The sequence below is a fragment of the Calypte anna genome, chromosome 2 (genome assembly GCF_003957555.1).
Source record: "Calypte anna isolate BGI_N300 chromosome 2, bCalAnn1_v1.p, whole genome shotgun sequence".
In the NCBI taxonomy this organism is placed as follows: domain Eukaryota; kingdom Metazoa; phylum Chordata; class Aves; order Apodiformes; family Trochilidae; genus Calypte; species Calypte anna.
Window position 1 is genome coordinate 48,534,996 of NC_044245.1, and position 25,357 is coordinate 48,560,352.

The window sequence follows — 25,357 nt, forward strand, 5'->3', positions numbered from 1 at the left end:
TATTGATATCTGAGACTCAAGAAACCTTTCATTGGTGTTAAGAAAACTATTAACTTTTGTCTTCATCTCTGCCAGATACCCAGGCAATAAAGGTGTTCACTGAAGAAAGAATATTTGTTTCAGCTTTTCAGTCTGTGTATCAAGCTGCTTCATCTCCATTAGAAAAGTAATTTTTTTCCTTTCCTTCAAAAATGCCTTAGTAAATATGATGTGCCCCATCTTTTATGGAAGAGCACTTCTTGGGACTTAGTTTACTATTTCCACTTCTCATATGCAGGTGTCTCTACCAATGTCCAGGAAGAGGCTCTGGGCCCAAGACATCCTTTTTCCAGACATGAGGTTCCTCCATCACTGAAGTGAGATGGTGGCTTAGGGATGCATTTACATTTCAATGGAAGGACAGAACTCACCATTCTGTACATGCTGTTTCTCTTCTCCCACTGAGTACTGAGAGTCTGTTCCCTTCTCTGTCCTAGGTGCATTTTTCCCTTGAGAGGCTTCATGTTTGTTCAGCCCAGTTTGTTGGGTCCCATTCATATGACTTGTACTGGAATCTGCACTTTTGTTTTCCCCAGGATTTGTTTCTTTGCTGTTATCTGTCTTTGCTGCTGTGGCATCTTCAGCTGGCTTCTTCTCATCCTTTTCATCAGCTTTCTTTTCATCTGTTCCCTGATGAGCATTTTCTTCTGCTTCTTTCTTAGCTTTTTCTTCTGCATCCTCAGCAAAGAGAGAAGCAAAATGAAGAAAGAAACCATGATTATCAGTCAATTTCAATAGAATCATACAACTCACACATATAAATCTACTTCAGCTTTCTGCATGCAAACAGCTTTTATTTAGATAAATGTAGGGATTGACTGGTCAAAGGAAAAAGAGCACAGGAGAACATTTAAGAAAGTATTCTGAAATAAAACCCATGTTGGTCTAAATGTACAATGTACAGTCTGTGTGTGTGTGTCTGTCCTTTTTTAGCATATAAAGGTCACCTTTGAAAACGCAGGTCCTCAAAATCCTTAAAAGGCAAGTTAAAAAGACATATTAGCTATTGAAGCCTCTAGGGGTATCAAGCTTAGTTGGATTTTTGGTACTCGACAATCTGTCGAACAATATTCAGTTTATCTCATACTGAACTATATAAGTCTAAGCATATAAAAAGTCTCGGTTCTTTAATATCTATTTTTTCCCCTCTTGTGTCCAGTTACTTCCAATGGCAACTTCCTAATCTCTTCCCTTCCTGTTGCAGTTAATTTTTCTGTCTAATTCATTGCTACTAGTACTTCCCCTTACATCCTGAAAATTCTTATATTCAGTTACAAATATGTAAAGGTGTAACTTCAAAAGTGGATGTTGAACAACATCAGCATCTCAAAATACTGTCATTCAGGAAAAAAAAATCACAGGAAAGCTGATTTACCCTAATCAATACACTGCTCTCACTCTTATTCAAACCTTAGGTCCTGACGTAACACTTCTTTATAACATAGGTTGCAAATTACTTTAGCTCAAGGTGTTGAGACAGATCCATTTCTAGCCCAGGCTGGGTAGAGCACACAGAGTTCACAGGCAGCAGCAAAGGCTTCATGCATCCCACTGGAATGCAGGACACAACCACAGTTCCCTAATGCAGCCCTTGAGCTAATAAACATGGCTGGGTGTGCACAGAGTCTGGGCAGTCTCCATAATTTTCTTTCCCTTTTCCATGATCAATAGATACTTAATCTTGCAAAAGCAGCTGAGTAGCTCAGCACATGCTCAGTCTGGAATCTTATGCAGCTTCAGAGCATCTCTATACCCACACTAAGTATAAGCATTCAGATGTGATCCCTCTGTGCCTGCATTCACTGCTTCTGGGTTGCCAACATCCTGGCCCACTAATTACCCCATCATATACACCCAATTGCACTTTAATTGTGAAAGGAATCACAGATGCATCTCCTGTTTTCTGAGAGATTGTGTGAGCTGATATGCATAGGAGCAGATGCTACAAAACACTGAATAGAAGTCTACCTTGGTCCTATGGGAAGATTATGGACATCTATAGAGAAGTTTTGCTCCTTACAGGTACATGGTCCTGGCCAGTGACTGAAAATTACAAAATAATTTCTAAGTGTCATGTCAAATGCTTCTTAGGAGTAAATCAGAACCAGGTTTGAGAAAACCGTATCAATGGAATGCAAAGCAGAAAGGGGGAGAACTGTCTTTATAAGAAATACCAATCTGTATTTATTTTCCAGCCACTAACTAAAGTTAACTAATTATCAAATTCATAAATTATGGCTCACAGCAAAATATAAGAAATTAATATCCTTCATTGCACTAATAATTTCTGAAAGCTATGGCAGCTTCCATAGGTAGCTCAGCTATGCATGTTGATCTCTTCCCTAGAGTCTCATGGCATACAGAAGTATTCCTCTCATTTGGGTATTTAAAAAAAAAAAAGCTGCATTTTACATCTGAATCACAGGAAATTCAGCTCAGGAGACTGCTACAGGATTATCGAACACGTGCCTCTTGTCAAAATTAGTGTCAGAAAATACTTCATCTAAATGGTGCTTTGCACATCAGGGAGCTTGTTTATTCACCTTTTAATTTGTGCTTATTTAGTGATGATTCTTTAAGCAAAAAGAGATCAGTAATAAATCCATTCACCGTGCCCACACTGTCAAAGAAATTTTCTATAAATACCACAGTCAGGATAAAAATAGCTCCCTGATGCTTCTAGGGACAATGCCATTGCCAAAGGGAGTACAGTATTCTAAAAATATTTAATAATATTAATAGGAAGAAGAATAATACTTTCCTTCCTTCCTGATCCTCAGTTTCTATTTGTTGTCAATCGACAGTTATATGCCTTATCTGCCTTCAATAATTTTTGTTTTCACTGGCATCTTGATGCATTGCAAGACACCAGTTTGATGGGAGGGTCAGGAATTTACCCTCCTGCTGTGTGGCAGGCCTTGCTGCATATGGCTATGACCGGCAAGGCAGATGGAGGGGGGTGCAGAGACTTGCTGCAAGTCAGGAGCAGCTAAACAAAGGTTTTGATGTGAGGACTTTGGAGTGCAAAAACAGTTCCTTAGTCCCCAGCCCGTCAGAAGGTATGCTGAGCCATACTTTAATATAAATCTTTCAGGATTAAAAAAAAAACTTTGCATGCCTGTGCTGCTAAATGCACCCAGAAAGAGAGAAATTATGTAAAAGTCAATGCATATGGATGAACAGAAGCTGAGACTGCTTTCTGAATCTTTAACACAAAAAAGAAGGTCCCTGATCTAGTCTCTTGGCAAAGAAGTTTGGCAAAATTGTAAAGTAAATCAACTATTCGTGGCTCAAGGTTGTCAGAAAGGGAAAGATACAGTAAGTTACTCAAGGGCTCCCATGCCTAATAGCACAGACTGGTGAGTTTGCAGCTTTCAACTGATCAACTAATTCTTCCATAGACCACACTCAGGAGCTGCTGTAAGTGCTTTTTCACGACACAATTGAACATAAAACACTTTCCAGCTAAAATATTAATAATCAGTTATGGACAGGATACTATGTAAAGACTAGATACAAAACACTGCATCCATACATACTGCCAGTAGCGGCATTAGTTAAGCAACATGTGCACAACCACTTAAATCATAACTTGACATTCACATGGGCACATTTAGGAAAAAAAGTATGCAAAGCACTGCAAGCGTGTACAAAGTTAAATAGCCAGAATCTACTATGATCTACTTTATATATTTGTGTTAGGTCAAGAGTAAGATATATTTTACTTATTTCCCCACAGGTCTCTTTTGAATATAGGATTTTTATCTAGTAGATCCTTACTAGTAAATATATATGGTGCATGTTGAAATGAAACCCTTAAAACTAGTTAACTGTACTGGATTCACTCACTCAACACTCCTATAACTGTGAGGCACTGACCACTTGAAATACTCTGCTTGTTTGGTTAGATTTATTTTGTCCACAAAGAACCATGAAATAGCAAATACCAATTGAAAAAAAAAAAAGAAAAAAAGAAAAAAAAAAGCTACAAAAACCCCCTGGCAAATAAGCAGGTTTTTAATTATGTTTTTGTTTTCATTTTCATGTAATGCTTAGAAAGGTTTTGCTGAATGGCAAGTTTTATTCACAAAAGAAAATGTAATTTGAATAATAATGTGTGTTTTCCTGCACCTCTAGACAGTCCTTTCAGTTCAGCTGGAAAGGAACAATCAGCTCTGGCAAATAGAACTATGCCAAATCTTCCATCAACCCAAAAGCCAAGGCCACATAATTCATTAAAATCAAACTTCTTCCATTTACATGAAATACAACAACTCCATTAAATAAGGATCTCAGTAATAAGCATTCAGCTCAGGAATACATTGCATCACCAACAGTTTCATTACGACATAAAAAGTCAGTGATCCATTCCTCCTTTTATGGTTCCAAAGCTGGTGTAAACCACACCAGGGGGCAGGGGCAGTGATACCCAGGTGGTTCTCAACACGTGGCTCTAATTGGTTCCAAAAGATCTCCAACAACAGAGATTTGCCAAAATCTAACCTACTACCAGGTTATAATCACATGTCCATTTTTTGTCCTCTTGACAGAACAGGGTATTTGTATAAAAAATTAGTTCCCCTATTTTGCAGCTGTAGTAGTCTTCAGAAAATTGTTTTCAACTATAAACCTTCTCAGCTATAACCAACAGTTTCCATCACTTGCATTGCTGTACTCTGCACCTGTCTGCAGTTGTTCCATATGTCTCCTGAACTGCAGTGGCCAAACCTGGACACAGCATTGCTGTGGGGGCATTGTTACTGCTGGAAGTATGGGAAGAATGCCAGAGGGGTTTTAGAAGCAGGGTCTGTTTTGGATTTGCATTGTTTTTCTATTTTGCCTTCTTTTTGGAAAGCATGACAAGAACGAACTCTTGCCATTTTGCAACCAACCATTATATTCTTCTCAAATATTTGCAGTTCCTCACAGATTGATGACATCAAGAGTATTTGCAGCATAGGTCCCAATTCACTATCCACCTTATCACTAGAAATATGAAACCAGCTGTGAATCAAGAATATCCTATCCTTCTCTGCTGAATTATCACCTGTACCTCTCTGAATTTTAAGAGCAAGCAATTGATAACCTATCCCTACAAATGCTGTTCCAGCTATTTTCGCACCCACTCTAAGTCTGATTCATTAATTTTAGGGAACCTCCCTCACATTTTTTTTTATTTCTATTGTCTGCATCCTCGTCATTACATACATTTATATAATAAGAGCATAAGGCACAGATGAGACTCAGTATCTTTAACTCAGGGTATGTTGTTGACCTTGAAAAGCAGATTCTTTCAAACTAATAGTGCTTACTTGGAGAATAATTTGATTGAAGAAGAGCTTGGAGAAGAAGAAGTCAAAAGAATTTTTATTCTTTCCCTAAGAGGTCTGGCTGTTACCTTTGGTGGCTTGTGCTTTCCATTTCTCCCGGTTCTGCTGCACCACCTCAGTCCAGGTGGCTTTAAAACATTTGAAGTCCACAGTGAGTATGGAGCAGTTGAGTGAGGCACTTCCTTCCGACCCAGTGCTCTTGACACTTGATCTTTTAACTTCAGAGGGACTAATGCTGTTCAGACTGGAACACAAGATAACAAAACACAGAAGAAATCAGTAGCGCATACACCCAAATACAGCTAAGAAGTAATAGTAACTGGAAGTCTAGGTGAATGAACAGAGTCGACCAGGAAAAAAAAAACTAAGCTTGAATCCCTCATCTTTCTGTCCCTCCACTGCACTTCAGGGCAATTGATTAATATTAAATAAAAAGCACAACTAAGCTCAACTACCGTAAATAAAGGACAGCTTTTTCCTGCTTATTTTTTGGTATCAATAGTCACTAAGAAATAAAAACATTTGAAGTGTTGCCACTACCTTTGTAGTGTATCTTTGCCCCCTAAATACTAACTGGAGAGTCAGACAATTTAGAAATCAAATATGTCAAAGGAGGAGCCTCTTGAAAATCACCAATGAGAGCCATCAAGAAGAGGACAGCAGGACAACATCTTTTCAGGGTGGGGTGACCTCAGCTGAGGCTGAAATCAGGAACTTATTTCACCCACGGACTCCATGGTTGTCTTCCAAGGATGCACACTTCATTGTGAACCTTATAATAAAGGCAGAGATAATTGACATATAAAGATACTAGTGCTTGCTCTTTGTGTAACAGCCCGTGAGGAAATAAGTCATCTGGAATAGGGAATTCTGATTTGGTAGCACTACTCTAGGAACTAGAACTAGCTCCATGGCATTTGAGCCCCAAGACATGTCCTGTCCATGAAACTAGTAGAAGAGTAGGTTGAAAGGTCCAAGATTTCTTGCACCAGAACTCCAGGTGAATTCTGGTGGTACTTCACATATTTGTGCAATCCTAAATAGTGCCACTAATGTGTGCTTATTCTTCCCAGTCCTCTTACATTTTAGTCCCATTTATACTTCTAGACACAAAGAAATTAGTGCCTTTCAATGACTGCCTGTGTTGTCTTGTACATTAGTGACTGAGAGGTCAGTAAAATTCACCTAATTTCATGGCTACAACCATTTGTGCCCCCTGCCTTTGGAGGCATGGCTCAGGTTGATGCCATCCTCCCTCTCTGCCCTCCCCTGGGCTGGAGTTGCCCAAGCAGCAGTCACATCACAAGGTGAGCACCAGTGCTAGTAACATGGATACAGGGCATCAAGCCACACGGAAGACATGGCTTGGGGGTTGAAATAAAACCAAGGGGAGTTGGGTTGACTGGCAGCATGTGCAGAGTGAAGGGAGGTTGGTTATTCACATGGTGATTCACCTGGAACGCCTGAACCCAGCCATGCCAGAGCGGGAAGCTTCATCAATGAGCGGAGTCACAATCTTCTCAGTCATGTCAGTCAGCACAGTAAAAGTGGGCTCCACGATGAAATCAATGAAACCTGAACAGAAACACAAGCAGAGTCAAGCAGGAAAAGGAAGGATTTATGTGGAGTCGCTGTTTCAGTGATCACAGGCAACCGCACTGTCAAAGAGAGGAAAAAAATTACACCTTGAAAGAGGCAAAAACTAGAAAGAGAAAACTGAGTTATACATTAATCCCCGAGCCAAGAACCCGGATAAAGGGTACATACATAGACTCTGGAAAGAAACTTTGGCAAATCAGAGCATAAACAGATGCATCAGGACCTGTTTTATAAAAGAAGCGTGATATTTAAGCCAAATTACAGCAGATTTGGACAAAACCCAGTTTTAAAGATGAACTCTACAAAAGCAGAAAATTAACATAACAATATCAGTGAGCTTTGCTTGTGTTGAGTTACATGTAAACCTCCCTTAATGCAAATCAGCAGGTTGCTGTGAATATTCTCAGTGCCCAGCCAGCTTATTCTTTTTGATAATGAAAGAGATTTTTATGGTTCTCCCCCATTTTTTAAAATATGGAAAAGAAAAAAAAATAATAATTTTCACTTCAATATACAGTTTGGCAGGGACTAATATGGCTCTGATATGAATGTTAGGAAGGGCAGACTAAAGGGCCCCGTGGCCATCCACTCATGAGATGAAGGAAAATCCATGTTGCATGGATATAATGTGAAAGTGACTAGTTTACATTACCTTTAAGTTTCCCCTAAATTCTACTCTGGGCCAAGGGTTATTTCTTATGTTCATTTTAGCACTCCACTAAACAAATTTATTAGTGCTGCAAAAAACAATTATGTCTTCAATCCCTCCTCAAGCACACTAGAGCTCAAGTCTTTCCATACTGTTACAATTTTTAAGGATTTGGTAATGATCAATTATTAATTATATATCCAGAATATTATAGTTTCTCTGACTCCGTCATGATATGTTACTATGATAAACATATAAACTGGGTGATAACAGAAAAACAAAAGGAGAAGAGATCACATGGGACAGACACCTAAATTCGTGGATGCTTATGTCCACATCTTGAATGCAAAGCACTTGAGCATCCTTCTAGTTCCATTTCACTTTTTTTGCTGAATTTCTAACAGGGTTGATAATTAAGTGTATTTTCATGCCTAGCCAAACCAAAAATGTTGTTTGGAAGTTATTAGAATTTCATACTAACATTCTACTAACATTCATACTAACATACTAAATCAGAAGAAAATACTCAATCTTATCTGAACGTCTGAATCATGTGCCTACATGGCACAGAGAGTGTTATCTGATCAAGTTTAGGGAAAAAGGATCTTCCTTCCTCCCAGGGAGTTAATCAGAAATGCTTGCAGTATAAAGTCATGACAGGAAATTGTGTGCTAGATCACAACTCAGATAATCTCAGCAAACTTCATACATCTTTTGAACACACTGGAAACTGTACTGACTGAGAACGGTGAGCCACGGGAATTCTGAGGATAATGAGAACTTGATTTACAGCTAAATTGGAGTGATGGAGATTTGATGGATGGACCACTCGATGGATAAGGAACCGGCTGAATGGTCATGCTCAAAGAGTAGTGGTTAATGGCTCAGTGTTCAAATGGAGACCAGTAGCAAGTGGTTGTACTTGGAGTGGTGATGGTCAACGTCTTTGTTGTTGACACGGACAGTGGGATCAATTGCACCCTCAGCAAGTTTGCTGGTGACACCTAACTGTGTGGTGGGGTCAACACAATGGAGGGATGGGAAGCCATCCAGAGGGACCTCAACAGGCTTGAGAGGTGGGCCCATGCCAACCTCATGAAGTTCAAAAAGGTAAAGTGTAAGGTCCTGCATCTGGATCAGAACCAGATTATCTTTAAATTGCCTTCCAACCCAAACCATTCTATGATTCTATGACGTGTGTGTGTTGGTCTTTCTATGTATCTCTACTATTCTCCTTCACTCGTAAAAATTTTTACCTCTTAATGACCAAACAATCTCAAGCATTGGTACTTCCTCACTTCAGTTTGGCAAGTAATATCACTAACAGCCCTGAGGCATCAAAATCTCCAGTATCAGACAGTGTCACTAACTTCAGCAGCAGTGTGATGGGATTCACTTCCTGAGATACTCAACATTTACACAAAAAACACAAGGTGCAGTTATTAGCATCTAAGAAACAAGTTTGCCCTGGGAGAAGTTTTTCATCTCATCAACAAAGAGAGGCAGAGCTGGCACAAGGGACCATAGGTGAACAAACTCCAAGACCCAGGAGAACTTTTCTTTGATAAATGGTATTTTTTCCTTTATTGCCTATAACATGAATAAGCTGCTCACATGCTACCTTAAAGTAAGGATTATAATTAAGTTGGGAAATATAATCTGCTGTTGTAGAAACAAATTCTAGGACTTTATTAGTAGTTTTGTAACTTCTGCCATATTCCCAAGTGCCCCCCCACCTCGGTATTCTCTCCTTAAAGACACCATGATTTACATACAGTGATTCAGTTTACTAATTAAAACTCCTGCGTATCAAATTATCAGTATCAAATTATCAAATAATGAACCTGGGTTTTAAAACCTGTTGGTGCTAATGACCATTTAATCATCCCTTTTCTTTAGGAGAGATGTGTGGTACAAATTTCTGCACCCAGTGACTAAGATGATTTTACCAATTAATATTGCATGATGAGAGTTAATCCCAGAGAATGGCAAACACTGGCTTGGACAGTTTCCCCAAAACACCACCACCACCCACCCACCAAAAAAAAAAAAAAGAAAGAAAGAAAACAGAATCATCAGCATGCCCCCATTAGGCTTTATCCAGTATTTTCTGAAGCTGTAATTTTCTTTCCTGCCAGCCGAAGGACAAAAAAACAAAACAAAAGAAAAAAGATAAAAGCATGATGCTACATTTATAAGCTGCAAAAGAGGATAATGACAACAAAGGTTGATTTCCAGTCAAACAACTTTCCTACAATCTGAAACAGACAGAGAAGCTTTAACTACTGAAATTCTTCTCGGGAAATAAAATCTTGGCCTGGTTTTCTTAGCAGTTTGTTTGTACCTCTGACTCTGATAAGCAGCCTGGCTGCTAAACATGAATCTTTCCTGATTCGTGGTACAGAAATATTTACCACACTCATTCTATTGAAGAAGAAAAAGAGCGAGAAATTGGTAATTAGCATTGAGAGATTTTAAAATGCAGGTTCATTATTGGATCCTCAGGATTTTAAGTATAAAATTAAACCTGAAATGTTTCTTTACAAACTGAAGCAACAGCAGAGAGAGACATTCTTTCTTTTGAGGATTTTTTTCCAGTTAGATTGCTTCATTTCCAGGGAAAATGTCTGTACTGCAAAGCCTTCAGTCTGTATTTGTGAAAATCTGTTTTTAATTAAACACTATTGTTGCGTCTGCATTGACCTTTCAGCAGCAAAGCAGCAACTACAAGCAAGTAAAGCCACCAGAACACGATTTCTAGGTTTTGTTCCTCACAGAACCAAGAGCACAGAGCACCAGAGGTTTTTGTTTGTAGGAACTGATGGCTGCTTACTGCAGGTAATAGCACAACTTGGAATTCAATAAGGATTTACTTTTGCAGAGACATGTAGTAATTACTATTCCATGGAACAATTTTTTAAGGCTATTGACCAGGTAAATAAATGAATGGGAACAGATTATTTGTCTGAGAATCTAGCCTACAACTTTGAAAGCCTTACCTCAGCAGATAGTCAGAAAATATGAGGTTTTGATTTAACAAAAGAGACGTTGCAGAAAGACACTGCCAATATGTGCAGCAGACTGAGAAATGAAAATTTTATAATGTTAGAAGGCAAGATTTATAAAGAGGAGCCTATTGATGTAAATGGTTACTAAACTGCAGAAAAAGAATATAAGGAGAAATAGTATATGACTTATAAGTAAGTCTGTCTTTGCACACAGACAAGTGACTCTTTTATGAGGTGGAATTGTGTTGGTATGGTTTAATTATTCATTAATTTTGCAATGTCTGCAAAACACTGCAGAGGGGCAGCAATGTAGAAGTCTCTTGGCTCTCCTGTCCTTCCGGAGTAAAGAAGCACAAAGGAGGGGGACAAGCAAAACTGGTTCCCCAGCACACACCCTATGTAGAGGGACTCTGAGGGAAGAACAACTCCTCCTCCCTGTAAAGAGTGGGACAAATCTGAAATCTGACAGAAGGAATGTGAAAAAGAAGTCTTCACATCAGCCAGAGAGAAGGAGAGAGTTTATCTTCTCCCACAGCACAGCTGCAAGTGTAGTCTGCCCAGGAGACCTCAGCATGGGTGTTAGCTGGGTCTGCAGCACTTCAAGTTTGCTTCTGCTTCTCTCTCCCAAGCTGTTGGCAGAACACAAATGACCTCAGCAGCTGCACTGTGCTGTGCACACATTCCCACTCTTCTGGGTTGCAGAAAAGTGTTGTTGCAGAAGAGTAAACAGCACAACTTCAGTGGACAGGCCAGCGTTGTACAGGTCTTTTCAAGTTCAGACTCTTGGCTGAACTGTCTAAAGTTTAAAAAGGAAGAAAAATCTGGGATGGGGCCCTTCAGAGAAGGGCTTGCCTAACAGGAGCAACAATAGTTTCAAATGGAAATGGCTCTTAGTCACAGATATTAATTCAAAATTTCCTAAATTCAAGGATATCTTTGTCTTTTTCTTTGAGAGAAATTTCATCCTTAATTTTTTGTTTGCTTGTTTTACTTAAATGCATCCCTTCTCTGCTTCTGATCTCAGTTCCCTCAGTTTTTAGTGTCCCTGTTATCTTTCTTTTGTTATTCTATTTGGCACTCTGTTCTTCTGTTGAGGTTAGAACATTTTCTTCCATCTACTTTGTTTGGTTCCTAGGTGTAAAAATCAATCCACAAATCTACTTTTTCTGTTTTACTTCACTAAGCCCCTCTTGTTTTCTCACCAAATACCAGGACTGTTGTTTCATCCTTCCATTTTTTTCACTCAGTAACTGCAGGAGGGGCAGAGAAAGTACTGCTGGTGAGTCTGTGAAAAGATCTCTCTTTCTGAATGGGTGGGACAGAAAAGGGTTTACTATGAAAAATATGTTGTCTTGAAAAGGAGGGAAAGGGGGAGAGGAATAAAAGGAAGAACACACAATAGGTCTTGCCCAGGACACTGAAGGGACTGATATTATATTCCAATACCCAGTGATGATCATCACTGTCTGAACCTCATCTTCACAGCTCAGAAAACCACGTAGCAGTGTCATAAACAGGTACTGTAGTCATCTCTGCAGACAGAGCAGTGGTAACTTGGTTACTGCATGGAAATACTACTACCCTAAATGTAAAGGCACCTCAGCTTTGAGTTGTTGAAATGGAGAAAATAATGTTATTGTGCTTTATTTGCCCTCTTCAACATAGTTCTAAGTGAAAGATCCCCACAATCTTAGCCCCACAGAGAGGAGTACATTGTGCTTTGAAGATGTTACTTTGCATGCACCAAAAGGGACTTACCTATTTGAGACTGAGCAACCATGGTAGACTTGCGATCACACAGTGGAGAGAAGGGAAGCCCTAGTTCTGCTTCTTTGTCACCCTAGAGAAACAAAATTGAGAAGAAATTAGAAAAAAAAACATCCTACTGCACTTTGATATCTTAGGTCACAACTGTAAAAGACTCTCATTTTGCTTTCTTTAATTAAATTTTCATTTTGGTTTTGTTGTGGTTTTAGTTTGCTTGTTTGTTTCTTTGTTTTTAACACAAATTGTGGAAAATTTTAGTCTGTCAGAAAAAGCTGGAGTCCAAGCAAAAGTTAATTAATTAATCATCTTGATTCCTTGTCTGTTTGATATTTCTGTGCACCAACTAAAAATCCACTTGAGCTCAAGAATGCTTCTCACTGCAGTTCTCCAAAGAACCCAGCACAACTCCATTCTCCGAGCAAAATTTTCATGAGAAAATAACTGTGTCACAACTGATTTTTCAGGGCTTGCACTTGCTTACATTTCTCCTTCAGTCTTTCAGATAATTTCAGAATTCACAGGTCATGGCTGGCCAGATGCAAGTTACTTTTTTCTTCCAAAGGAAACGCTGGCATTGTCAACATTTTACATAAAGGCTTAATTACAGAAGTCCAAACAGGCTTTCTGGCCCCCAGAACTGATAGTCCTTTTCTAATGTCACAAGACAGTGCAGAAGATCAAGTGTTATAAGCCCATTTTTTTCCAGTTTTTCAAGCTGCATATTGTGAAAAAGCCTTTTAACTTGGTTCAGTCACACTGCATCACGTTGCTTTATGCTGAGATCTGTAGGACAGCATAGCTGCAATTTGCCCCACTGAGCTGTCAAATTTAAACAGCCTGTTAACTACACTGTAGAATCAATGCCTTAAATCAGATCACTTGACATGTGCTGAACTTCTTGCCAGTGTTCTAAGTAATATCAAATGGAAGCTAAAATAAACGGCAAAAAAAAAAAAACCAAAAACAAAAAAAACAAAACTTCTGTAGGCATAAGAAGAATTCTTTTTGTTAATATAACACCAGTGACACGGGGGCACAAGTCCTGTTACAGTTTTGGGTGGAACAACAATAGTTCTTCCACTGCAGTATAACTCTGCTTTACGTTAGAAGCCTGACGGAAATATTTCCAAGTAACACTCCTTTCCTGTGACTGCTGCATCTCTCAGGAAAAGCATCTCTCAATAACAGCTCTTACCTAATTGCCATTCTTGTCTTATCCCTAATGCCCCTTAAAAACCCCAGTGCCTAATTCTCTTCAGAAAGGAACTTTTAACTTCCTTTCTGAGTGTTCAGAAAGACACTTGTCTTCTTTTAAGCTATTTGGGAAGCTCATTCATAGCTAGCTAAAGTGCATCAGTAAAGCAAATTAATTAATGCAAGACATTGGCTTTAAGAGATGTTCACCATAGGTGCTGAGTCTTGCAAAAAAAAAAAAAATTGTACTCAGAAACATCATTTACACACACATTTACAGCATGGTTACTTGGTGTAGAAGACCTGTATCACAACACAAAATACTTGGAAAACAATAGGGCTGGGGACCTGTACTGATGCAGGTTGTTAGATTCTATCTCTCTGCAGAGTACATGCCAGAAAGGAGAGGGTCTGCAGGTGAAGACCAAAAGAAAATAATTACCTAATCTGAGGTAGCATTACCAGTTACCTCTGGATAGTGGAACTTCTTAGCTTGTGAGAAGTGTGTGTATTGTTCTTCTGTTGTCAGGCAGGGATGTATTTAGAGATCTAAATAACTTCAATCAAAACAAGTCTATGCTTCATGGTATGCTTAAGGGTTTTCCTGAAGAGGGAACTAATACTGCAACTGAACTTGGAACTAGAATACAACTTTGATATAAAGCTTTATCTAAAAGTGGAGACGTTTGTCATTCAAAACTAAAATAGGATTTGTTACTGGCTAAAGTGAAATTATTCCTATGAAAATGTAACATAATAATTTTGTGTTCAATACGTTTATAAAGCGGATCAAAACTTGGTCTTCTTGCAGTCTCATATCTGTCTAATCTGAAGTCTCTCACCAGTCTTTAGGGGACTCAGTAGTGGTGCATTTTAACACATCAAGTATAATTTTTAGTTAGAAGAGCATAAAAATGCAGTTTTCTCTAAAGTGTATGTGAAAATCATCCCACTTGTATGAGCCTCTATGTGGCAATACAGAGACGGCTGCAGGTATGACTGATCTGCTTCCACCTAATAAACACATTTTTGGTTTTGAAAAGGAAATTACAGAATTCATTTCAGAGCAAATTTTTGCAATGTCCTTATTAAAAAGGGATTCCCACAATGCCTTTTAAAACAGATGCCATTTTAAAAAAATTGTTAGAACTTCAAAAAAATTGTAATATATTTTTCTTTCAGATTTAATATAAAACATTAAGTTATTGAACTATGGAGGGAAATTATGCGTTTAGTTTTCTGCTTAGTTTAGTAATTCATATTGGTGAAAAGGATCTGAAACACTCCTAAGTGCTCTGTTTACTTTTTTTTTTTTAAGGCTGCTTTTTAAATGCTTTTAATTAGTCACTTGGGGAGCTTATAGCTATCACACAGAGCTTAATGATTTGTCTAGATTTGTGAGTCTGTCAGCAGGCGGTCCACTGTGAGCTATAAACTAGATTGGTTCACTTCATCCAAAGTAAATGCATTTTTCACATTTACCCCAACGATGTAAGTACAGTTCTGTAAAGTATAGCTCCCTTAATCTGTTTTGTGTGGTTTTACAGCTAAGTAGAATGCAGCATATTCTACACATTGCTAATTTGAAATATTCTAGCTTCCTGAAGTAGAATTTCCACTATGTAAGATAATGTCTACATTTATAGGCAGTGTTTCAGACACTAAATTCCCAAGAGGCATAATAGTCAGCACTACTGGTGCCAGACAAGAAAGCCACATATCATTTAGGAGGTTCTTGAGAAAATCAGAAAATACGGAAAAGATCTGTGTTCATATTTTCCTACTTCCTTGCCCAGTCCTAGACACTGCTTCTGAGCTGCAGAAACGCAGAGGAACTTTCCTAGCTTTACCTGTCTGAAGAATTCCTCTAGCAGAGACATAGTCCAGCGGTGATGGAGATCCCAGGCCTTGGCTGGATGACTGATATCTGCTGTATGCAACAACAGTGATAAGGCTTTCGGCTTGTCAATTCTGAAAACCAGAGGATCAAATAAATTAATTGTCTGCTTTTGCAGCAGGGAGTGAAAAATTCTCACCTAAGCAGGAAAATGAAGTCATTAGGATCTTTGGCCAGGAAATTAATAGAATGATTTCTGCATTCATAAAACCAGACAACTATGAAAGACTGTCTAATTTCTCCAACATACACCACTCCCCTTGTAACAGAGCCATTAAGACATGCAAAAAGAAACTTTGCTTAGTCTTGCTGAGCTCCTTTCCAGGCTTTCTTGGCTGCACAAGCAGGCTTGAAGAGCTGCTGTGTTCCTCATTTCAACTGGAATGCATTTTATGCAGCTCAAAAGACAAGTTGGTCCCTACAATCTTACTATAGTAAACAGAGGGTATGATCTCAGGGGTATTGATGAGTCTGCACAGTAACTGATGAAAGCGTCACTGTTGTGTGGTCAGAAGGTGATCCTCGTATTTGGTTCCACAGAACTAAAAAGGTTGGCAGCTTCTTAAAACCATAACCTGAGAAGCTAGCCCAAGAACCCAGCAAATAATATAGGATTATACAGATAAGCTGTGTAGAAAATATCAGCTTCCAGTGGCATACTGGGAAGAAGAAAAAGGTCCTTCCCCATAGTGGTCCATCTGTGATGTTCTAGTCCTTCCCTTAGTGGATCTCAAGGTGTTTTCATCTGTCCTCTGGTTATGGAGCAGGCTCCTTGCAGAGGTGGCAGCTGATACCATCTGCAGAAGGGCAATGCGTAAGTTGTGTTCTGCAGGTCTTACAACCTTGAGTCATACTCAAGCTGTAGAGGTCACTCAGCTGGATTGTGCCCTTGATCCTGCACTCATATGCAAATGGAAACATGCAGGGAGGCTTATCCCATCATGGTGACCTTTGCAAGCTCTGGTCTACTAGCACAGAACAGAGATGCATGCATAGGGGGGTGACAGTCCGCTCCTAACTGAATTCATTTAAAATTCACCAGCAGAAAGAGAATCGCTGTGGACAACAGAGAGAGTGGGGGCCTCCAGGGAGGTGCTTTTGAAGTCAAACACAATGGCAAAGCACCAGCTGAAATGCAGCCCCTCACTGCACAGTGTTGTGAAGTGACTCACCCTTCTGGCTGCTGCAAAGCATTCTTCATGGCTTTAATTTGCTGGAAGTGACAGGACATGTCGGTGGCCAACACCATCTCAATTACTAGAGCTCTGAATTCCCTTTTGGATGGCATCACGATGAGAGGAGCAAGGAAAGAGAAAAACAAAAACCTGCATGAGACACAGTCCAGTTGCCTATTGTAAGTACTTCTGCCTGTGTATGTCACTCTTTCCATTATCCTTTTTTCAGGGATGGGGAAGGAGATGAAAGATTTTCTACACAAACACAGGATTGGGAAGGCTTCAAATTAAGTCAGGTGGCTAATCCTTGCTAAGAGAAAACCTAGATGGTTTTTGAAGAGCATATTAGTATTAGCACTCCTTTTTCAACTAAGTGCAAGCCTCTTATATCGATTTCTTTTATAGAACATTCTTACACAGAAGGAAAAATACTATTTAAAGCCTCAGCATGAATCATCTGAACTTCTGAACCTGAGCCTCTATCCAATTGACTAAGGCTGGTCAATACCTATGCTGAAAGTCTAGTCATATCATTAAGGGGAAAACAGGGTGTTACAAAATATCTCGTGGTGTATGTGATCATATATGTAGTCAAAACCCTTGAAAACCTGCATTAATCCCCTCATATTAGTCTTTCAAACTATTCCAGTATGAATTTTTGTTAAGCAAATTTGTTTAAGATCATCTTTCAAAGATAATATGGATGCATGGAAAATATAAAATATCAGAACACTCTGATCTATCATATAATAAAAATTTACTTTGTCTTCCTATCAGTTCAGCTATCCACAGGTTAACTGAGGAAGAACAGCCCAAGGCTGGCAAACCACCTCAGAATTTGAAAGAATCAGAAACGTGTCAGCTCTTATTTTAAAATAAAAGTCACCATTCTTCTTTTCATGAATGTTTCATGAAGGAAACGGTCTATTTTAAGCATGTCTCTTGCTTCTGGTGGCAGTGCTCAAGTTCACTGGGTAGAGATACAAGGCTGCTGTGCTAACCCCATCCCATGGGTAACACATAATGAATCCCCTTGTCCACTTCTGTACACAAATTAAAAAGGCATCACCCAGCCTCCCTCATCCTCCAGTATATCCACCTCCTCCTCTCCACTGTTATCTACAATCAGTATCTACAATCAGTAGGATAGCTAACAGCATTCAAGATGATAATATGCTGGTTAAAAATATATTTTTAATTACATAAAAATACATTTAAATTTTGGAATTTTTTTTTGCCAGTCCTGGTCAGCTCCCTGGTCTGGTTTATTCCCTGCAGCATACACCTCACTGTCAAGATAAGCAAGAGAAGAACCTGAATGCACAGAAACAAACTTTTAGAAAAACAGCATGTGATTTGGCTGTGGGAACAATTAGTACTTAGGATTATTCCTGACAAACAGCAGGCACTTCACTACGTCCTCTGGAGTGCAACTCCATCACAATGGTCTGCATGGGATACATTGTGTGTAGCTCATTACAGTAGGAATACAAAAGCAAAGGGCTCAGCTCAGGAAAATGAGTCAGTGACTGCAGTGCCAGCATGTCCATATGCTCACAAACACACAAATTCTAGTTTCCCTTTTATAGATGTAAATCTGGGATACGCACATTCTCTGACCCTTGCACATATCTCAGAACATCCTTTCCTCTGAAACAGAGAGGAAGAATACTTCAGAGACTCTGAAAAGTAACTATTTAAATACAGTTACTTCAAACATCAGGTAACACCGTAGCAGATGACTTTGAAAGTGTGTGGAGAGAGACTTCACTGGATGTAGGTAAGGCATGAGGGAAAATTTCAAAAGATAAGCACAAGAGGACAATGGGTTTGTGTGTTGCCAGATTGAGGCCAGGCTGAATCAAATTAGATAGAGAGAACTGAAGATGGAAATTGATCCATTTCTTGGTTTTGCTTTGCAGTCAGATTGGAGACTGGGATACACACAGCTGTTACTTTTTGCTCTGACCAGCTTTAGCACTTTGTTTGTGTAATTGTCTTCAAAGTCTACACAACACATTCTGGTGCCCCAGCCTGCATGATGCACAGCAGCCCTGGTAGAACAATCCTTGCAAACTGTTTGCAAGAGGTGTTGCCACTGAGGTGTCACTGGACTTTGTTTAATGATGCTAGTAATGCACAAAAGCCTGATAATGTTCTAAATTAAATACTTTCAGATTGATCTGCCTTTAATCTGGGTGAACACTATTATTTCAGAGAAAGTCAGTATATAAAAGCAGAGGAAAGGCAGTAAACTGAAATTTGGAATCACCTTTACCTTGAAGAAAATACGGTTTACAGTCTTGAAGAAGAAAGGAGGTGAGAGTAAAGGTTGCTCTCCTTTCAAATGCCTACGTGTTGCTGTGAAATTGTAAAAGTGAAGCACTGAATACATTGGCTTTATAAACATTATTATTTACATATGGTGAAGAGGCAGGTAAATTTCTCTCTTATTTCCAGTGTTATCAGTGAGATCACAAAGCAACCAACCCCCTTATATTTCTACACAATTCTCTTCTCTTTTATTCCCAATGATTCAAACCCAGTTTTGTATTCAGGAAGATGTTCTTGAAGAGATAATGTTAATTCACTCAAGCAGTTATTCTCCTGAGTGATTTATTAAATAATTCAACTCATGAAAAATTATCCAAGTTTTTAAAAATATGTAATTGTCCTGGTTTTGCAGAATTATAAAATCATTTTTCTGTTTAGAGAAACTGATGTTTTCAGAGGCTGCAGAGACCAATCCTGTGATGACAAAAGAGGTACAATGTGTTGTTTTCATTTCTACCCAGCTCTGGTACCTGGGTTTCTGTAGTGACCAACGTCTAGGGTAGTTTAGAACCATGCATATGCAGTGGGCTAGGAGGGGCAAAGCCCAGAGCAGCTGGCCCAAGCCACCCAGCTGAAGTACTCCGTACCATAAATCTCACCCTTTCATAAACTGGAAAGTTTGTGGGGATGTTTGGGGCTTCTTCCATGGCTATGTTCCCAAGAGGGTGCCATGTGTCTCATCAGTGCCATCATCTGCCCACACCTGAGGCCTTCTCCTCTGCTTGCTTTGACCCTTGTGTTCTCACTGGAGCTGTTTTGTTATGGTGCATGTATCCAGCCTTCAGTGCTAGAAGTGCACAGCTCTTTACTACTACATGGATTACTTTTTATTCACATGCTTGTGTCCATAAATTTAATTTTTTTTTTCTTTAGGAAGCTTGGATATACCTAATAAATAGAACAGAGCTCACAGCTATCACAGGCACTGTTCATCTCTGATGTTAATTCCAGACATAAACTATCACACTACCCAGGCAAAGCTTACCCTTGTCAGGAAGTCTCACTGCACATAAACCAAGGAGAGAACTCCTTGTCATTGTTATGAAATGCAGACTAACAAATTATTATTACTATGCTAAAGGCAAAAGAGCTTGTGGTTATTAAGTAAAATATTATTAACATTCGAGGTTGCTCACCACAGTCTTGAAAGGAATAACATGGATTTTCAGGGAGGGTTCAGAATTATTTGAGGAACAAAACCCCAAGCAGCTTCACTACCAAAGTCAGTATTCCATTAAAGGTTACTTGCCAAAGCTGCACTCCAATATAGAGTTAAGGAGCTAAACATTTTCCAGATGTCTTTTCAATCCTCTGTTAAAATTAAAAATCCGATGTTAAAGGATTTGTGCTAAGCATACCCTTTTTCAATAAACTGCATGGAAATTATTAACAATGAAATACAGTGCCAGGAAAGACATCTATAGCAGTCCCTTAAAAAGCATCTGTTCACTTTGGAGTTTATTTTCTTAATTCATTGTGATCTGCTTTTGTTATAGTATCTTCATTTACTTGCTGACAACTTGTGCAAATGGGATTCATGAAATGAGGCAACTCAACTGATTTTCAAATATTTAATAAGCAATATGTGTGTTGGTTTTTTAAACTGAGGGGAAAAAATGTAGTTAAAGTACTAGTAAGCATTCAGTTCTTCTCTTTGGCTCTTGCCCAAAAGATTTTTCATTCTCATCTGCTTGCCTTAAAAAATCTGTGCCCATTTATTTTCCAACAGAAAAGGTAGCTCTAATTTTCTAGCTTTCTTCCTGAAAATATATTCCCTAACTAGATGACTGAATACCACAAGTAATAAAATCTACATACACATCTACAGTTGCAAAATTCACTGACCATCAGATTCTCTCTGACCAGTAATGTGAAAAAACAAGTGAGAGCTCAGCTCAAAAAGGCACTTATGGATTTGGTTTTGAAACACCGTCACTCAGGCCTTTTGCTGAAAGAGATTTATCAGATATGTCTACAAAAATAAAGTAAAATTTGGATACACTTTAAAATTTTCCCAAAGCACCCTTCAACACTGAGGACCCTATTTTTGAGTGCCAGTCTCTGAAACTCTGGACTTCTTCTTTTCTCAGCACCTCAGATCCTGCTGAAGTCAACTCATGCTTTCGGTTCTTCCCAAATGTTTGACTACAGGATTTCAAACTGGCAGTCAGAAGAAAAAGTACATAAAAATCACAAATTTTTAGCATTAGAGCACATCCAGATAATGGTATTTATTCTGCAATTGATGCTTGATGAGCACCTACAAATTAATAAAGCCATACTTGACACAACAAATAAGCAATCTAAACCTCTCAATATTTTTGCTCAGGCTCTTACGGTATTTCTTAAAGAGACTGGTTTATCTTGGAAACTTCAGGTCTAAGCATACTGCCTCAACAGATGACACATGCTGACAGTACAGAATCAATGAGAATTATCTGAAGCTAACTTTGATGAAAGCAAAACCAGTTTAAAGCTCCAAAGCAACAATTTGCCACAGACAGTATCTATGCAATGAAGCGTGCTCAACAAGCTGCTTTGCTTTGGCCTTTTAGACAGTGGCTTTAAGGCTTCTGGTTTTAGTCTGCTAGTTCCTTGCATTTGCCCTACCAACAAAAAAGAAAGAAGTAATTTGCTGCCAATATTTGACAACAAATTACCAGCTACAGATAAAAAAATAAATTAGATTTTTAAGATCTCAATGCAGAGTTTTTGTTTTTTTTTTTTAAAGTTCTTGCTTGCTGTCCACCATGAGACTATTTTCTATATTGGGGGATAGGATTTCTCAGACCACTCCTCCACAACACTCACATTGATTGATATCAACCATGCAAGTCCCTGAGTTTTATTCCTGGAGTTCAGCGATAGGATCGCATCACTGTCCACAAGTTGAAAAAAGTAGGAAATCCAGGATAAACAGATTAGCAAGCAGAGCCTTCACTGACGAGCTTGCTAGAAACCAAGCTGGAGAGAAGGGCTCATTTCCCTGCATTTTAATGAAAAAAAGATAAACTGACTGTAACATTTATGAGTATTTAGGAGGCACCATGATTCATGTAAGATGCAAACTTCCTCTTCCATGAGAAAGACCATGAAGAGGATTCTTCCTGTTTAACACAGTGAGCTATTAAATCCTTTGGAGATTAAAAAAAAAAAAAAAAACAAAAACAAGAAACTCGAACCAACCAACCAACCAACCAAGCAAACAAACAAAACAACAACAAAAAAAAAGACAAAAAGAGAAAGCCAACATCTTCTGAACTTTTTGCTGAAAATCATGGGCTGATTTTGGCCCATAAATCAGATGTTGCATGAAGCATATTTTAAATTACAGCTTCTGACATAATCTTGGCATATTTTCGTTCATTGAACCGGATTTGTTTTTGCATTAAGTCCTATTTATAATTTGCAGGCAGGGAGTGTCAAAGTAGATAAAGGTTATGCTTATGCTTTAGGATGAACAAACAGCAGGCTACATCTGCACTGTTACAAATGACTGTGTACAAAGGGTGTCCCTGTGAGACTTAGAAATTAGATGGTAGTCTATTTTTACATTATAAACCATTGTCATGAAGTCTATTCTCACTACCAGAGGTGAAAGATGAAAGCAAAATAACAAGACAAACAAGCACCTTTTAAAGCTCTTTTTCGTGTAGCTGTCAAAATACTAATATTCATATACAATCATACATACTGACATTCCAACAAAGAAACAATAGTCTATGGTGAAGCTGAAATGCTCCTGTTCAGCCACCACATTCCTTTTTACCTCCAGTCATCCTTGGAGAGATTAGATAAAATATTCATCTCTTCATCATCTTGCAAGAGACGATACGCCGCACTGACGTGGTGATTTTCAAGCACAGATCGGTCATTGTACAGAATGGCTGAGTCTGACCTAGCATTTAAAAAGAAATATAGGAAAAGTTATGTTTCTTCCCTGTCTAATGAGTTCCACATTCAGAAGTCTTCCTTTGATCAGCTACCAAGATAAGTTCTATAGCGAAGATACGAGCATTTTATGATCACGTGCAATCCTTTGTTCATTGCTGTTACTCAGTAAAAGTAAACTGAAGATTAAATCTCACTGCAAAATCTAATTCATCAGCTAAGCCTCACCTAGTCCCTTGGTACATACTCAGAACAAAAATGCAAAGAGCTGTGAGAAAGATGTAAATTTAGAGTTAAGTCATGAGGCTCTTCACCAACTCTTGTCTCTGTTGCTCTCATAATAAAGCCTGGCCATACTCAAGTAAGCAATTCCAAAATATGTCCCAATACCACTTGCAGAACAGCAAACCGGCTGCTGGTAAGATATAACAGAGCTGCTTTCTGTCATCTGAGCATTTAGACAATGCTGATCACAAGGGCAATTGCTAGTGTGATAGAATAAGACAAGAGGTACTTCATGCCTTATTTTAAGATCCAGGGCAAACATCTGAGATTGGTCAGTAGTTAAACTGGTTTGAAGACAAAATTCTTTCTGGAAATTAGTGGCAACAGAGTGTGATTTGATACTGTCTGCAGCCAGCTCTGCTTATCTGACAGTTTACCTCCTCTGATGTTCAGTGTTACAGCAATTAAATTACAACTGTCCTTCACAGAATTCTTCTCTAAGTATTTGGGAAATATAGCAGATCACTAAATCTTGCATACATTAAGTAAGAAATGGAGGGCAGCTTGGCCCAGAACATAGACAGAAACTTCCTTCAACGTTCCCAAGCTTTTCTGAGCATATCTGTGATTTATCCTAGCAGCATTTATAGACCGGTGATACACAGGATGATTCAGCTACCATATTCTAGACATCTAATTTAGGGTAAGATGGAATGCATCTCAGAAATGCTCAAGTGTGCTGTGTCAGTTCAGGACATCTAGACATTGTTATTGCTACCAGTACACTCCCATTGTCAAAATAATAAACAGACCACAGAAATCACCGAAAGTTAGGGGTTGTAAGGGACCTTGAAAGATCATCCAATCCAACCCCCCTGCCAGAGCAGGGACATCCTACAGCAGGTCACAGAGGAAGACATCCAGGTGTTTTGAATGTCTCCAGAGAAGGAGACTCCACAACCTCCCTGGGCAGCCTGCGCCAGTGCTTTGTCACCCTCACAGTGAAAAGGTTTTTCCTTATATTTGTGTTGAACCTCCTATGCTCAAGCTTGTACACATTGCTCCTTGTCCTATCGTTGGAAATAACTGAGAAAAGTCTGGTTCCACCCTCCTGGCATTTGCCCTTTATGTATTTATAAACATTAATCATAGAATCATAGAATCGGGTGGGTTGGAAGGGACCTCTGAGATCATCAAGTCCAACCCTTGATCCACTACTGCTGCAGTTACCAGACCGTGGCACTGAGTGTCACATCCAGTCTCTTTTTAAATATCTCCAGGGATGGAGAATCCACTACTTCCCTGGGCAGCCCATTCCAATGTCTGATCACTCCATAAAGAAATTCTTTCTAATATCCAACCTAAATCTCCCCTGGCACAACTTGAGACCATGCCCTCTTGTCTTGCTGAGAGTTGCCTGGGAAAAGAGACCAACCCCCACCTGGCTACACCCTCCTTTCAGGGAGTTGTAGAGAGTGATGAGGTCTCCCCTGAGCCAGGCCCCTCAGTTCAGGAAGGAGATTGAGGTCCTGGAGCGGGTCCAAAGGAGGGCAACTAGGCTGGTGAAGGGACTCCAGCACAAGTCCTACGAGGTGGGGCTGAAGGAACTGGGGCTGTTCAGCCTGGAGAAGAGGAGGATGAGGTCATCCCTCATTCTTCTCCAAGCTGAAGAGCCCCAGCTCCCTCAGTCTTTTTTCATAAGGGAGATGTTCCACTCCCTTCATCATCTTGGAGGCTCTGCACTAGACTCAAGTATTTCCTTGCCCTTGAACTGGGGGGTCCAGAACTGGACACAATATTGCAGATGCCTCCTCACCAGGGCAGAGTAGAGAAGAAGGAGAATCTCTCTCAACCTACTAACCATCCCCTTTCTAATGCACCCCAGGATGCCATTTGCCTTCTTGGCCACATGGGCACATTGCAGGCCCATGGTCATCCTTCCAGCCAGCACAGATGTTAGGTGCTCAATTTCCATTGCAACTAAAGACTTCACAATCTTTGCACACTCTTGAATTTTACCACCGTCTTAATCTTCGTCTTCTCTCTTCCACCAACCCAAAAGCCTTACAGAAAATTCTAAGCTCAAAAATACACTGGTTCAGTCTAGTATGTAAGCAGCTAATTATTGCCTTGCAATTTACAAAGCATGAAAAAATTAGATCTCTATACAGGTAATGGTAAACTTATCCTCTTGCTGCAGGTGTGGTTTTCCACTCAGAAATAGTATGGGAAGTGGTGGTGTTCACTAA

At 39.3% G+C, this 25,357-nt stretch overlaps 1 protein-coding gene across 2 annotated transcripts in view; it reads right to left on the reverse strand.

Annotated features, from left to right (window-relative positions):
• Positions 1-25,357, reverse strand: part of PDE1C (phosphodiesterase 1C) — a 294,638-nt gene that overhangs the window by 31,928 nt on the left and 237,353 nt on the right. For both annotated transcript variants that reach the window (XM_030445208.1, XM_030445209.1), the window contains exons 11-17: positions 22,762-22,890; positions 16,656-16,757; positions 15,437-15,557; positions 12,384-12,465; positions 6,824-6,944; positions 5,438-5,613; positions 411-710 (exon numbers count right to left, since the gene is read on the reverse strand). In XM_030445208.1, coding sequence (XP_030301068.1) covers positions 411-710; positions 5,438-5,613; positions 6,824-6,944; positions 12,384-12,465; positions 15,437-15,557; positions 16,656-16,757; positions 22,762-22,890 — 1,031 coding nt within the window. The remainder of the gene's footprint in view (positions 1-410; positions 711-5,437; positions 5,614-6,823; positions 6,945-12,383; positions 12,466-15,436; positions 15,558-16,655; positions 16,758-22,761; positions 22,891-25,357) is intronic.